The sequence below is a fragment of the Leptodactylus fuscus genome, unplaced genomic scaffold (assembly GCF_031893055.1).
Source record: "Leptodactylus fuscus isolate aLepFus1 unplaced genomic scaffold, aLepFus1.hap2 HAP2_SCAFFOLD_84, whole genome shotgun sequence".
NCBI lineage: Eukaryota > Metazoa > Chordata > Amphibia > Anura > Leptodactylidae > Leptodactylus > Leptodactylus fuscus.
Window position 1 is genome coordinate 339,273 of NW_027440882.1, and position 17,467 is coordinate 356,739.

Here is a 17,467-nt window from a genome sequence, read left to right on the forward strand (position 1 = left end):
GGCCGGTCAGGTAACGGAGGGGGTGTAAGCCGATGGCCGGTCAGGTGACGGAGGGGGTGTAAGCCGATGGCCGGTCAGGTGACGGAGGGGGTGTAAGCCGATGGCCGGTCAGGTGACGGAGGGGGTGTAAGCCGATGGCCGGTCAGGTGACGGAGGGGGTGTAAGCCGATGGCCGGTCAGGTGACGGAGGGGGTGTAATCGGATGGCCGGTCAGGTAATGGAGGGGGTGTAAGCCGATGGCCGGTCAGGTGACGGAGGGGGTGTAATCGGACGGCCGGTCAGGTAATGGAGGGGGTGTAAGCGGACGGCCGGTCAGGTAATGGAGGGGGTGTAAGCGGACGGCCGGTCAGGTAATGGAGGGGGTGTAAGCGGACGGCCGGTCAGGTAGTGGAGGGGGTGTAAGCGGACGGCCGGTCAGGTAATGGAGGGGGTGTAAGCCGATGGCCGGTCAGGTGATGGAGGGGGTGTAAGCGGATGGCCGGTCAGGTGATGGAGGGGGTGTAAGCGGATGGCCGGTCAGGTGATGGAGGGGGTGTAAGCGGATGGCCGGTCAGGTGATGGAGGGGGTGTAAGCGGATGGCCGGTCAGGTGATGGAGGGGGTGTAAGCGGATGGCCGGTCAGGTGATGGAGGGGGTGTAAGCGGATGGCCGGTCAGGTGATGGAGGGGGTGTAAGCGGATGGCCGGTCAGGTGATGGAGGGGGTGTAAGCGGATGGCCGGTCAGGTGATGGAGGGGGTGTAAGCGGATATCCGGTCAGGTAGTGGAGGGGGTGTAAGCTGATGGCCGGTCAGGTAATGGAGGGGGTGTAAGCGGATGGCCGGTCAGATGATGGAGGGGGTGTAAGCGGATGGCCGGTCAGGTAATGGTGGGGGTGTAAGCGGATGGCCGGTCAGGTAATGGAGGGGGTGTAAGCGGACGGCCGGTCAGGTAATGAGGGGGTGTAAGTGGACGGCCGGTCAGGTGATGGAGGGGGTGTAAGCGGATGGCCGGTCAGGTAATGGAGGGGGTGTAAGCGGATGGCCAGTCAGGTAATGGAGGGGGTGTAAGCGGACGGCCGGTCAGGTAATGAGGGGGTGTAAGTGAACAGCCGGTCAGGTGATGGAGGGGGTGTAAGCGGATGGCCGGTCAGGTAATGGAGGGGGTGTAAGCCGATGGCCGGTCAGGTGATGGAGGGGGTGTAAGCGGATGGCCGGTCAGGTAATGGAGGGGGTGTAAGCCGATGGCCGGTCAGGTGATGGAGGGGGTGTAAGCGGATGGCCGGTCAGGTAGTGGAGGGGGTGTAAGCCGATGGCCGGTCAGGTAGTGGAGGGGGTGTAAGCGGACGGCTGGTCAGGTAATGAGGGGGTGTAAGCGGAAGGCCGGTCAGATAACGGAGGGGGTGTAAGCGGATGGCCGGTCAGGTAACGGAGGGGGTGTAAGCGGATGGCCGTTCAGGTAACGGAGGGGGTGTAAGCGGAAGGCCGGTCAGGTAACGGAGGGGGTGTAAGCGGAAGGCCGGTCAGGTAACGGAGGGGGTGTAAGCGGATGGCCGGTCAGGTAACGGAGGGGGTGTAAGCGGAAGGCCGGTCAGGTAACGGAGGGGGTGTAAGCGGAAGGCCGGTCAGGTAACGGAGGGGGTGTAAGCGGAAGGCCGGTCAGGTAACGGAGGGGGTGTAAGCGGATGGCCGGTCAGGTAACGGAGGGGGTGTAAGCGGAAGGCCGGTCAGGTAACGGAGGGGGTGTAAGCGGATGGCCGGTCAGGTAACGGAGGGGGTGTAAGCGGAAGGCCGGTCAGGTAACGGAGGGGGTGTAAGCGGAAGGCCGGTCAGGTAACGGAGGGGGTGTAAGCCGATGGCCGGTCAGGTAACGGAGGGGGTGTAAGCGGAAGGCCGGTCAGGTAACGGAGGGGGTGTAAGCGGATGGCCGGTCAGGTAACGGAGGGGGTGTAAGCGGATGGCCGGTCAGGTAACGGAGGGGGTGTAAGCGGAAGGCCGGTCAGGTAACGGAGGGGGTGTAAGCGGAAGGCCGGTCAGGTAACGGAGGGGGTGTAAGCCGATGGCCGGTCAGGTAACGGAGGGGGTGTAAGCCGATGGCCGGTCAGGTAACGGAGGGGGTGTAAGCCGATGGCCGGTCAGGTAACGGAGGGGGTGTAAGCCGATGGCCGGTCAGGTAACGGAGGGGGTGTAAGCCGATGGCCGGTCAGGTAACGGAGGGGGTGTAAGCGGATGGCCGGTCAGGTAACGGAGGGGGTGTAAGCCGATGGCCGGTCAGGTAACGGAGGGGGTGTAAGCCGATGGCCGGTCAGGTAACGGAGGGGGTGTAAGCCGATGGCCGGTCAGGTAACGGAGGGGGTGTAAGCCGATGGCCGGTCAGGTAACGGAGGGGGTGTAAGCCGATGGCCGGTCAGGTAACGGAGGGGGTGTAAGCGGAAGGCCGGTCAGGTAACGGAGGGGGTGTAAGCGGAAGGCCGGTCAGGTAACGGAGGGGGTGTAAGCGGATGGCCGGTCAGGTGACGGAGGGGGTGTAAGCCGATGGCCGGTCAGGTGACGGAGGGGGTGTAAGCCGATGGCCGGTCAGGTGACGGAGGGGGTGTAATCGGATGGCCGGTCAGGTAATGGAGGGGGTGTAAGCCGATGGCCGGTCAGGTAATGGAGGGGGTGTAAGCCGATGACCGGTCAGGTAATGGAGGGGGTGTAAGCGGATGGCCGGTCAGGTAATGGAGGGGGTGTAAGCGGAAGGCCGGTCAGGTAATGGAGGGGGTGTAAGCGGAAGGCCGGTCAGGTGATGGAGGGGGTGTAAGCGGATGGCCGGTCAGGTGATGGAGGGGGTGTAAGCGGATGGCCGGTCAGGTGATGGAGGGGGTGTAAGCGGATATCCGGTCAGGTAGTGGAGGGGGTGTAAGCTGATGGCCGGTCAGGTAATGGAGGGGGTGTAAGCGGATGGCCGGTCAGATGATGGAGGGGGTGTAAGCGGATGGCCGGTCAGGTAATGGTGGGGGTGTAAGCGGATGGCCGGTCAGGTAATGGAGGGGGTGTAAGCGGACGGCCGGTCAGGTAATGAGGGGGTGTAAGTGGACGGCCGGTCAGGTGATGGAGGGGGTGTAAGCGGATGGCCGGTCAGGTAATGGAGGGGGTGTAAGCGGATGGCCGGTCAGGTAATGGAGGGGGTGTAAGCGGACGGCCGGTCAGGTAATGAGGGGGTGTAAGTGAACAGCCGGTCAGGTGATGGAGGGGGTGTAAGCGGATGGCCGGTCAGGTAATGGAGGGGGTGTAAGCCGATGGCCGGTCAGGTGATGGAGGGGGTGTAAGCGGATGGCCGGTCAGGTAATGGAGGGGGTGTAAGCCGATGGCCGGTCAGGTGATGGAGGGGGTGTAAGCGGATGGCCGGTCAGGTAGTGGAGGGGGTGTAAGCCGATGGCCGGTCAGGTAGTGGAGGGGGTGTAAGCGGACGGCTGGTCAGGTAATGAGGGGGTGTAAGCGGAAGGCCGGTCAGATAATGGAGGGGGTGTAAGCGGATGGCCGGTCAGGTAATGGAGGGGGTGTAAGCGGATGGCCGTTCAGGTAATGGAGGGGGTGTAAGCGGAAGGCCGGTCAGGTAATGGAGGGGGTGTAAGCGGAAGGCCGGTCAGGTAATGGAGGGGGTGTAAGCGGATGGCCGGTCAGGTAATGGAGGGGGTGTAAGCGGAAGGCCGGTCAGGTAATGGAGGGGGTGTAAGCGGAAGGCCGGTCAGGTAACGGAGGGGGTGTAAGCGGAAGGCCGGTCAGGTAACGGAGGGGGTGTAAGCGGATGGCCGGTCAGGTAACGGAGGGGGTGTAAGCGGAAGGCCGGTCAGGTAACGGAGGGGGTGTAAGCGGATGGCCGGTCAGGTAACGGAGGGGGTGTAAGCGGAAGGCCGGTCAGGTAACGGAGGGGGTGTAAGCGGAAGGCCGGTCAGGTAACGGAGGGGGTGTAAGCCGATGGCCGGTCAGGTAACGGAGGGGGTGTAAGCGGAAGGCCGGTCAGGTAACGGAGGGGGTGTAAGCGGATGGCCGGTCAGGTAACGGAGGGGGTGTAAGCGGATGGCCGGTCAGGTAACGGAGGGGGTGTAAGCGGAAGGCCGGTCAGGTAACGGAGGGGGTGTAAGCGGAAGGCCGGTCAGGTAACGGAGGGGGTGTAAGCCGATGGCCGGTCAGGTAACGGAGGGGGTGTAAGCCGATGGCCGGTCAGGTAACGGAGGGGGTGTAAGCCGATGGCCGGTCAGGTAACGGAGGGGGTGTAAGCCGATGGCCGGTCAGGTAACGGAGGGGGTGTAAGCCGATGGCCGGTCAGGTAACGGAGGGGGTGTAAGCCGATGGCCGGTCAGGTAACGGAGGAGGTGTAAGCCGATGGCCGGTCAGGTAACGGAGGGGGTGTAAGCGGAAGGCCGGTCAGGTAACGGAGGGGGTGTAAGCGGAAGGCCGGTCAGGTAACGGAGGGGGTGTAAGCGGATGGCCGGTCAGGTGACGGAGGGGGTGTAAGCCGATGGCCGGTCAGGTGACGGAGGGGGTGTAAGCCGATGGCCGGTCAGGTGACGGAGGGGGTGTAATCGGATGGCCGGTCAGGTAATGGAGGGGGTGTAAGCCGATGGCCGGTCAGGTGACGGAGGGGGTGTAATCGGATGGCCGGTCAGGTAATGGAGGGGGTGTAAGCGGATGGCCGGTCAGGTAATGGAGGGGGTGTAAGCGGATGGCCGGTCAGGTAATGGAGGGGGTGTAAGCCGATGGCCGGTCAGGTAATGGAGGGGGTGTACATCTCACACAGACTACTCAGGTGGGTGAGATGAGAAAACTCCAGAAAGAACATTTCTCAGCAGGTAACAGATAGCAGATATAGTCTGCTGAGGGTTATTTTAAAGTTCCACTTACTGGGCTGGATTTTTAGGAGTGGCAGGTAGGTTGGTAGTGGGACCTGTCATTCCACCCCCCTCCAGTCTACACATTGTGGCGGTTACTGCAGCGTTCCTGAGTATTGTCCTTATCAGTGAGGATATAAGAGGTCGCTCCAGCAGCAGACCAGGGGGCAGAGCTTGGCTGGAAAGTCGGCAGGAAGGGCGCACTATTGGGGTTGTGTCCTGGATATTGCCACTTGTTATTGAGTCTGCTATTATAGGTGATCTGTTCTGTGGTCAGTTACAGCCGGGCAGGGTTTATATTTGTATAGTATTCTTTTGTTGCCGCGCTGTTACTGGAGTGAAAATAAAACTCTATCAATATTTGGACTAATAATCTGGACTTGTGTGTCTATGCCTCCCCACCTAGCAGCCCCAGACCCTGACAATATATATAACATCACAATATACAGATATAACATCACTATATACAGATATAACATCACTATATACAGATATAACATCACTATATACAGATATAACATCACTATATACAGATATAACATATATACAGATATAACATCACTATATACAGATATAACATCACTATATACAGATATAACATCACTATATACGTATAACATCACTATATACAGATATAACATCACTATATACAGATATAACATCACTATATACAGATATAACATATATACAGATATAACATCACTATATACAGATATAACATCACTATATACAGATATAACATCACTATATACAGATATAACATCACTATATACAGATATAACATATATACAGATATAACATCACTATATACAGATATAATATCACTATATACAGATATAACAGGACTATCTAGTATTTATTCTGGACATCACACAGCTGTATCACAATCTGTAAAGCAGAGCCTTTTCCCCTGAGCCCCATCCCTGGTACACAGCGGATGATGGGAGTTGTCTTACCCGGAGCAGGAGGAGCAGACAGAGGAGCACAGGCGGCATTGAGCTGCAGGAAGGGAAATGTCAGCAGACAGACAATAGATGGACGGCCAGATGTGTGCGCCTGTCAGTCACAGAGTCACATGGGGGGGGCTGCAGGGATTAGCCCAATGTCACATACTACAGATGAAGCCTTATTATTCCAGCAGAAGCAGCAGCAGCAGCAGCCGGGGATGAATGTGCTGAAGCAGCTGCGCCCTCCCCCTATAGCATCAACATGAGGACCAGAATGGAGAAAGGACCTCCCTGGAATGACGTCATTCCCTGCCAGCCTCTGCACACACCACAATCTGACCCATCACTGTATACCAGCCACTACACACACCACAATCTTACCCATCACTGTATACCAGCCACTACACACACCACAATCTGACCCATCACTGTATACCAGCCTCTGCACACACCACAATCTGACCTATCACTGTATACCAGCCTCTGCACACACCACAATCTTACCCATCACTGTATACCAGCCACTACACACACCACAATCTTACCCATCACTGTATACCAGCCACTACACACACCACAATCTGACCCATCACTGTAAGCCAGGCACTGCACACACCACAATCTGACCCATCACTGTATACCAGCCTCTGCACACACCACAATCTGACCCATCACTATATACCAGCCTCTGCACACACCACAATCTGACCCATCACTGTATACCAGCCACTACACACACCACAATCTTACCCATCACTGTATACCAGCCTCTGCACACACCACAATCTGACCCATCACTGTATACCAGCCACTACACACACCACAATCTGACCCATCACTGTATACCAGCCTCTGCACACACCACAATCTGACCCATCACTGTATACCAGCCTCTGCACACACCACAATCTCACCCATCACTGTATACCAGCCACTGCACACCACAATCTATCTATCTATCTATCTATCTATCTATCTATCTCCTATCTATCTATCTATCTATCTATCTATCTATCTCCTATCTATCTATCTATCTATCTATCTATCTATCTATCTCCTATCTATCTATCTACCTATCTATCTCCTATCTATCTATCTATCTATCTATCTATCTATCTATCTATCTATCTATCTATCTCCTATCTATCTATCTATCTATCTATCTCCTATCTATCTATCTATCTATCTATCTCCTATCTATCTATCTATCTATCTATCTATCTATCTATCTATCTCCTATCTATCTATCTCCTATCTATCTATCTATCTATCTATCTATCTATCTCCTATCTATCTATCTATCTATCTATCTCCTATCTATCTATCTATCTATCTATCTATCTATCTATCTATCTTCTATCTATCTCCTATCTATCTATCTATCTATCTATCTATCTCCTATCTATCTCCTATCTATCTATCTATCTATCTATCTATCTATCTATCTATCTATCTATCTATCTATCTATCTATCTATCTCCTATCTATCTCCTATCTATCTATCTCCTATCTATCTATCTATCTATCTCCTATCTATCTATCTATCTATCTATCTATCTATCTATCTATCTATCTCCTATCTATCTATCTATCTATCTATCTCCTATCTATCTATCTATCTATCTATCTATCTATCTCCTATCTATCGCCTATCTATCTATCTATCTATCTATCTATCTATCTCCTATCTATCTATCTATCTATCTATCTATCTCCTATCTATCTATCTTACTATATATCTCCTATCTATCTATCTATCTATCTATCTATCTATCTCCTATCTATCTATCTATCTATCTATCTATCTATCTATCTATCTATCTATCTCCTATCTATCTATCTATCTATCTCCTATCTATCTATCTATCTATCTCCTATCTATCTATCTATCTATCTATCTATCTATCTATCTATCTCCTATCTATCTATCTATCTATCTATCTATCTATCTATCTATCTATCTATCTGTCTGTCTGTCTGTCTGTCTGTCTGTCTGTCTGTCTGTCTATCTATCTATCTATCTATCTATGTGTGTATCTTTGTGTATTTCACCGTCAGGGTCAGGTGATAGCACCTTATTTGTATGGATCCAGTTCCAGCACAAGGCAGGGCCCATCCACTTGTCAGGCCCCCCATCACTAGAACATGCCGGTGCTGTCACTCCCCTCCCTCATTTCATGGGTGTAAGGTGAAGCGCTGCCATGTGTATGAAGCGTCCTGAGCATGCTTTCTGGATGGTGTCCACTAGGCGGCGGCAGACTTCCCGGTGACACAGGCGCTCAGCCTCCCACTCATCGACCTCCTCTTGCCGCGTTGATATCGCAGAAGCCGCAGCTGCAGGATGAGGTGAGAGGATGCAGGAGGATGATGAGAGTGATGATGGTTGAGGGGTCACATATAGACGGAGATTGGTTATGAAGCTGTAGCTGGATCGAGACATATAGCAATGTGTGTTTCTGTACCATTGAGGGTGTCTTACATCAGGTCATCGGCTTGTGTCGTAGTTGTCAGCAAATTTTATTAAATAGGGTGTATGTGCTATATATGTGTGTACTGTGTATATATACTGTATGTGCTATATATGTGTACTGTGTATATATACTGTATGTGCTATATATGTGCACTGTATAGATACTGTATGTGCTATATATGTGTACTGTGTATATATACTGTATGTGCTATATATGTGTGTACTGTATATATATACTGTATGTGCTATATATGTGTACTGTATAGATACTGTATGTGCTATATATGTGTACTGTGTGTATATATACTGTATGTGCTATATATGTGTGTACTGTGTATATATACTGTATGTGCTATATATGTGTGTACTGTGTATATATACTGTATGTGCTATATATGTGTGTACTGTGTATATATACTGTATGTGCTATATATGTGTACTGTGTATATATACTGTATGTGCTATATATGTGTGTACTGTGTATATATACTGTATGTGCTATATATGTGTACTGTGTATATATACTGTATGTGCTATATATGTGTGTACTGTGTATATATACTGTATGTGCTATATAGGTGTACTGTGTATATATACTGTATGTGCTATGTATGTGCACTGTATAGATACTGTATGTGCTATATATGTGTGTACTGTGTATATATACTGTATGTGCTATATAGGTGTACTGTGTATATATACTGTATGTGCTATATATGTGCACTGTATAGATACTGTATGTGCTATATATGTGTACTGTGTATATATACTGTATGTGCTATATATGTGTACTGTGTATATATACTGTATGTGCTATATATGTGTGTACTGTGTATATATACTGTATGTGCTATATATGTGTACTGTGTATATATACTGTATGTGCTATATATGTGTGTACTGTGTATATATACTGTATGTGCTATATATGTGTGTACTGTGTATATATACTGTATGTGCTATATATGTGTACTGTGTATATATACTGTATGTGCTATATATGTGTGTACTGTGTATATATACTGTATGTGCTATATATGTGTGTACTGTGTATATATACTGTATGTGCTATATATGTGTACTGTGTATATATACTGTATGTGCTATATATGTGTGTACTGTGTATATATACTGTATGTGCTATATAGGTGTACTGTGTATATATACTGTATGTGCTATGTATGTGCACTGTATAGATACTGTATGTGCTATATATGTGTGTACTGTGTATATATACTGTATGTGCTATATAGGTGTACTGTGTATATACTGTATGTGCTATGTATGTGCACTGTATAGATACTGTATGTGCTATATATGTGTACTGTGTATATATACTGTATGTGCTATATATGTGCACTGTATAGATACTGTATGTGCTATATATGTGTACTGTGTATATATACTGTATGTGCTATATATGTGCACTGTGTATATATATACTGTATGTACTATATATGTGTACTGTATAGATACTGTATGTGCTATATATGTGCACTGTATAGATACTGTATGTGCTATATATGTGTACTGTGTATATATACTGTATGTACTATATATGTGTACTGTGTATATACTGTATGTGCTATATATGTGTACTGTGTATATACTGTATGTGCTATATATGTGCACTGTGTATATATATACTGTATGTACTATATATGTGTACTGTATAGATACTGTATGTGCTATATATGTGTACTGTATAGATACTGTATGTGCTATATATGTGTACTGTGTATATATACTGTATGTACTATATATGTGTACTGTGTATATATACTGTATGTGCTATATATGTGTACTGTGTATATATACTGTATGTGCTATATATGTGCACTGTATAGATATTGTATGTGCTATATATGTGTACTGTGTATATATACTGTATGTGCTATATATGTGCACTGTATATATACTGTATGTGCTATATATGTGCACTGTATAGATTCTGTATGTGCTATATATGTGTACTGTGTATATATACTGTATGTGCTATATATGTGCACTGTATATATACTGTATGTGCTATATATGTGTACTGTGTATATATACTGTATGTGCTATATATGTGCACTGTATAGATACTGTATGTGCTATATATGTGTACTGTGTATATATACTGTATGTGCTATATATGTGTACTGTGTATATATACTGTATGTGCTATATATGTGTACTGTGTATATATACTGTATGTACTATATATGTGTACTGTGTATATATACTGTATGTGCTATATATGTGCACTGTATAGATACTGTATGTGCTATATATGTGTACTGTGTATATATACTGTATGTGCTATATATGTGCACTGTATAGATACTGTATGTGCTATATATGTGTACTGTGTATATATACTGTATGTGCTATATATGTGTACTGTGTATATATACTGTATGTGCTATATATGTGTACTGTGTATATATACTGTATGTGCTATATATGTGTACTGTGTTTATATACTGTATGTGCTATATATGTGCACTGTATGGATACTGTATGTGCTATATATGTGTACTGTGTATATATACTGTATGTGCTATATATGTGTACTGTGTATATATACTGTATGTGCTATATATGTGCACTGTATGGATACTGTATGTGCTATATATGTGTACTGTGTATATATACTGTATGTGCTATATATGTGTACTGTGTATATATACTGTATGTGCTATATATGTGTACTGTGTATATATACTGTATGTGCTATATATGTGCACTGTATAGATACTGTATGTGCTATATATGTGTACTGTGTATATATACTGTATGTGCTATATATGTGTACTGTGTATATATACTGTATGTGCTATATATGTGTACTGTGTATATATACTGTATGTGCTATATATGTGTACTGTATATATACTGTATGTGCTATATATGTGCACTGTATAGATACTGTATGTGCTATATATGTGTACTGTGTATATATACTGTATGTGCTATATATGTGCACTGTATAGATACTGTATGTTCTATATATGTGTACTGTGTATATACTGTATGTGCTATATATGTGCACTGTGTATATATACTGTATGTGCTATATATGTGCACTGTATAGATACTGTATGTGCTATATATGTGTACTGTGTATATACTGTATGTGCTATATATGTTCACTGTATATATACTGTATGTGCTATATATGTGTACTGTGTATATATACTGTATGTACTATATATGTGTACTGTGTATATACTGTATGTACTATATATGTGTACTGTGTATATATACTGTATGTGCTATATATGTGCACTGTATAGATACTGTATGTGCTATATATGTGTACTGTATAGATACTGTATGTGCTATATATGTGTACTGTGTATATACTGTATGTGCTATATATGTGCACTGTATATATACTGTATGTACTATATCAAATCAAATCAAACAAGCTTTATTGGCACGTCCGAATAGATATTTGGCATTGCCAAAGCTAGTAAAGTGTGTGTGGGGGGGGGGGGGGGTTGGATTCGGGTGGGTGAGTGGTGGGTATGGGGGTGGGTGGGGTGGGGTGGTTTGGGGTATAACAGTCCATGGAGTCTCATCTTCCTCTTAGTTGGTGACCGCTATATGGGGAGGTGGGGCGGATGGTTTGGGGTATAACAGTCCATGGAGTCTCATCTTCCTCTTAGTTGGTGGCCGCTATATGGGGAGGTGGGGCGGATGGTTTGGGGTATAACAGTCCATGGAGTCTCATCTTCCTCTTAGTTGGTGACTGTGTACACACAGTACACATATATAGCACATACAGTATATATACAGTACACATATATAGCACATATAGTATATATACACAGTATACATATATCACCGTGTACCAATCCCTACAAAGGGACTACACCAGGGGTGCCCAATACGTTGATCGCGATCTACCGGTCTAATCGCAATGGACGTATGGGTCGATCGCGGGATGCAGCCAGGTATCCCCGCTGTCTGCTTCTTCACAGCGCAGGCTGAGAGTTATCTCTGGACACAGGCAGGCTGGGTCTGGGTCTGGGGTTGCGGTGGCCCCGCCTGCCAGTGTCCATAGATGACTCTCAGCCTGAGCTGTGAACAAGCACTTGCAGGCCGCTCTTAGGGATGGAGGGGGCCGGGGTGCTGCTTCTTCACAGCGCAGGCTGAGAGTCATCTACGGACACTGGCAGGCGGGGCCACTGCAACCCCAGCCCCAGCCGCAACCCCAGCCCCAGCCTGCCAGTGTCCAGAGATAACTCTCAGCCTGCGCTGTGAAGAAGCAGACAGCGGGGATGCCTGGGCGGCCACCTCTCATGATCCGCCCGGCCCCACCCACATTCCCAGCCCTGCCCACAGACATGCCCCACCCCACCTACAGGCCCGCCCCGGCCCCGCCCACAAGAAGTGGGTAGTCAATCTTAGGGCTTGGTCATTTAAAGAAGTAGCTCACATGCTGACAAAGTGTGAGCACCCCTGGACTACACCATGGCCACCTACCTGGAGAGAATACGCCACCCCAAGCACAGACAGACCCTGAGCCGGTACAGACTGAGCGCCCACAACCTAGAGATAGAGACGGGGCGATACAGGCAGACGTACAAGCCACGGGAGAAGAGACTGTGCCAGCACTGGAACCAGGGGGCCCTAGAAGACCAGACCCACTTCCTGCTACACTGCACCAAATACTCAGCTGTGAGGGCCGTCTACTACCAAAGACTCTCTGCCCACATCCCAGACTGGGAGAAGAGGAAACTCTACATCCTACTGGGAGAAGAAGAGGCCACTGTGGAGATCGCTGCCCAATACGTGTCCAGCTGTCACCAAACCAGAGGAAGATGAGACTCCACGGACTGTTATATTTATCCCAATACACCCGCCCCACCCCCACCTCTCCATATAGCGGTCACCAACTAAGAGGAAGATGAGACTCCACGGACTGTTATATTTATCCCAAACCACCCACCCCACCCCCACCTCTCCATATAGCAGTCACCAACGAAGAGGAAGATGAGACTCCACGGACTATTATACCTCATGTCACATGTCACATCTTATCTACATTTCTGAACAGGCCACAGAACAAGCCTAGAAAACTCTTCCCTAGAAATCAATATGCTCTGCTTATGACCATTATATCTATGGGCCATGGTCCCTCCCCAGGAAACAGAAAGTCACAAACTATTTTAGGCTTAGTGGCAAGAGTAGGAATTGCTTGATTTTTATGATTTAAAAAAAAAATAAATAAAAATAGATAATATCATTAAAAATGAAAAGCAAAATATTCCTCTGGGTTGTGGCTGTTTACAATCCCCTTATTCGCGTCCTGAGGTCTTTGTCCGATCCTACGGAGACTTGATCTTCTCTGAAACTGAGATTGTGTAATACATACAGTGTAGACAGGAATCACTGCTCCAGAATATTTAGATTTGCACATTCTTTCCATTTCTGCAGCTGTTCCCCATAGTCCTGAGTATTAGAAGTGACGCTCGCTACTAGACTATCCTGGGGTAGGGTTCTTAGACGTCTTGTATATCAGCAGTCACTGACCCAGGATTGCAAGGCACTTCATGTAATCTCCGCTCACCCGTCTGTGTACATTCACCTCCAGGAAGATTCTGCATTTTTAATCCTTCATTCTTCTTTAGTTTTATTATTAATTATTTCATTATTAACACATTAAAATAAAACATAGAAAAAGTTCCAGAAATGTAGGTAATGTAGAACCTGCTAATAGGGTTGGAGGGGCAATTGGTATGGCTCAGCGATAGGCATCGGGTAAGAGGGTGTAAAAGACTGATTGGCTTAAAGTGGGCCTATTTGGGTACATCAACACCCAGTTACAGAGGGTAACATCTGGTGTCAAGGAGAAGAGCAGTGCATATAGAGTATCACTATAGGGTGTAGGTTGGTCCATGTACCTGAAATTTGGTTGGAGGCAAAATATCAAAGTGAGCATCACCAGTGGCGTAACTAGGAATAGCGGGGCCCCATGGCAAACTTTTGACATGGGGCCCCCCCCAACCAACACCGACGTCGAAGACCTCGACCGACCCCCTCCTCCGCACTCTATTATGTCCCTTAGTGGCCCCTGTACACAGTATAGTGTCGGCAAGTTAATAGGGCCCGTAATGGCCTATTAAAAAAAAAACAAAAAACGCAGCGGTAGCGGCTGTCACTGGGCCCTCTAATGGCCCGGGCCCTGTGGCAGCCGCCTCCGCTGCCTCTATGGTAGTTACGCCCCTGAGCATCACCATCCAGACCAATGGCCTGCCTGGCCTCAACAATTCTCCAAATTCATTCCAATTGTTGCATTTCCCTCACTTTCTTTCTCATTCTCTGGCAGGGAGTAGATGGATTTGTCTATCATTTTGCTATAGTCCATGTAGATGTTGACATGATATTTCTTAGAGGTCGCCAGAAGATCTGCTGTTTGTAGGGCAGACCAGGGTGAGAGATGCAGTTTGGCATTAACAAGGCGCTCTATCCTTTACCATCATTCTTAGGGGGAAAACTTCACTTCACTTGTGACTTGTTCTCCTCTGAAAAGCATATCCATAATAGTGAGATGTACAGAAATATAGTGGACTGTTACAGTATACAATGGAGTGTTATATACTGGCATGATGTACAGCAGTGTGATGTTCAGGAGCGTAATGGTGTCATACATGATAAAATAGTGATATATATATATATATATATATATATATATATACATATATATATATATATATATATATATATATATACACTCACCGGCCACTTTATTAGGTACACCTGTCCAACTGCTCGTTAACACTTAATTTCTAATCAGCCAATCACATGGCGGCAACTCAGTGCATTTCGGCATGTAGACATGGTCAAGACAATCTCCTGCAGTTCAAACCGAGCATCAGTATGGGGGGGAAGAAAGGTGATTTGAGTGCCTTTGAACGTGGCATGGTTGTTGGTGCCAGAAGGGCTGGTCTGAGTATTTCAGAAACTGCTGATCTACTGGGATTTTCACGCACAACCATCTCTAGGGTTTACAGAGAATGGTCCGAAAAAGAAAAAACATCCAGTGAGCGGCAGTTCTGTGGGGGGTGGAAATGCGTTGTTGATGCCAGAGGTCAGAGGAGAATGGCCAGACTGGTTCGAGCTGATAGAAAGGCAACAGTGACTCAAATAGCCACCCGTTACACCCAAGGTAGCCAGAAGAGCATCTCTGAACGCCGCACAGTACGTCCAACTTTGAGGCTACAGATGGGCTACAGCAGCAGAAGACCACACCGGGTGCCACTCCTTTCAGCTAAGAACAGGAAACTGAGGCTACAATTTGCACAAGCTCATCGAAATTGGACAATTGAAGATTGGAAAAACGTTGCCTGGTCTGATGAGTCTCGATTTCTGCTGCGACATTCGGATGGTAGGGTCAGAATTTGGCGTCAACAACATGAAAGCATGGATCCATCCTGCCTTGTATCGGTAACGGTTCAGGCTGGTGGTGGTGGTGTCATGGTGTGGGGAATATTTTCTTGGCACTCTTTGCGCCCCTTGGTACCAATTGAGCATCGTTGCAACGCCAAAGCCTACCTGAGTATTGTTGCTGACCATGTCCATCCCTTTATGACCACAATGTACCCAACATCTGATGGCTACTTTCAGCAGGATAATGCAATGCCATGTCATAAAGCTGGAATCATCTCAGACTGGTTTCTTGAACATGACAATGAGTTCACTGTACTCCAATGGCCTCCACAGTCACCAGGGGCCACTATGGGACATAATACTGTGTGCAGGGGCCACTATGGGGGATAATACTGTGTGCAGGGGCCACTATGGGGGAATAATACTGTGTGCGGGGGTCACTATGGGACATAATACTGTGTGCAGGGGCCACTATGGGACATAATACTGTGTGCAGGGGCCACTATGGGGGAATAATACTGTGTGCGGGGGTCACTATGGGACATAATACTGTGTGCAGGGGCCACTATGGGACATAATACTGTGTGCAGGGGCCAGTAAGGGGCACAATACTGTGTGCAGGGGCCAGTAAGGGGCACAATACTGTGTGCAGGGGCCAGTAAGGGACATAATACTGTGTGCAGGGGCCACTATGGGGGATAATACTGTGTGCAGGGGCCACTATGGGACATAATACTGTGTGCAGGGGCCACTATGGGGGATAATACTGTGTGCAGGGGCCACTATGGGGGAATAATACTGTGTGCGGGGGTCACTATGGGACATAATACTGTGTGCAGGGGCCACTATGGGGGAATAATACTGTGTGCAGGGGTCACTATGGGACATAATACTGTGTGCAGGGGCCACTATGGGACATAATACTGTGTGCAGGGACCACTATGGGGTATAATACTGTGTGTAGGGGCCACTATGGGACATAATACTGTGTGCAGGGGCCAGTAAGGGACATAATACTGTGTGCAGGGGCCACTATGGGGGATAATACTGTGTGCAGGGGCCACTATGGGACATAATACTGTGTGCAGGGGCCAGTAAGGGACATAGTATTGTGTCGTGGGTGTCGGTTGGGGGGGGGGGCCATGTCAAAAGTTCGCCACGGGGCCTCGCCATTCCTAGTTACGCCACTGATAGTGAGCTTCTGTCATCTGGTGTTAGTGAGCGGAGAGGATGAGGATAGTGGGACTGGCTCATCAGGTGTCTCTTTCCTACTAGATGGACGGCCACGTGTAATAAATATTTCCAATAACATTGGCTTCATTGTCAGGATGTACTTTTGTGTCTTCTTATGTGTAGACTTGAAGACTTTGCAGTATTAACCATGACCCAGTGAGTTTGAAACTGTGTTGTTCAAGGAAATCGACTACAACAACATGGCGAAAAGTGCAGAAGTGAAGATTGCAGTTTTTGGCCGAGCTGGAGTTGGCAAATCTGGTGGGTTTTTTGTTTTTCACTGATAGTACATGTTGTATATGTGGATGGCGTCTTTTTAAACTGGGGACAGATGAAGGTGGCAATTAAACTGGGGGGGATTAAGGGGGACATTAAAATGGAGACAACTGGAGGGGGACATTAAACAATGGGGGTCACTGGAGGAGGACATTAAACCGTGGGAGTAGCTGGAGGGGGATCTGTTTGCCTCTAGTTGTCCCCAGTTTCATGTCCTGCTCCAGTTACCATTAATTTATTGGCTCCCCTCCTCCAACTACCCCCACTGTTAATGTCCCCCTCCAGCTGCCCCAGTTTCATGTCCCCCT

The 17,467-nt window shown here is 47.6% G+C and overlaps 1 protein-coding gene across 1 annotated transcript in view; it reads left to right on the forward strand.

Moving 5' to 3' along the window:
- Positions 1 to 8,068: 8,068 nt before the first annotated feature.
- Positions 8,069 to 17,467, forward strand: part of RERG (RAS like estrogen regulated growth inhibitor) — a 46,324-nt gene continuing 36,925 nt past the window's right edge. Inside the window, exons 1-2 of the mRNA XM_075262049.1 lie at positions 8,069 to 8,143; positions 17,007 to 17,144. Of these exons, the coding sequence (XP_075118150.1) occupies positions 17,084 to 17,144 (61 nt within the window). The 5' untranslated portion in view covers positions 8,069 to 8,143; positions 17,007 to 17,083. The remainder of the gene's footprint in view (positions 8,144 to 17,006; positions 17,145 to 17,467) is intronic.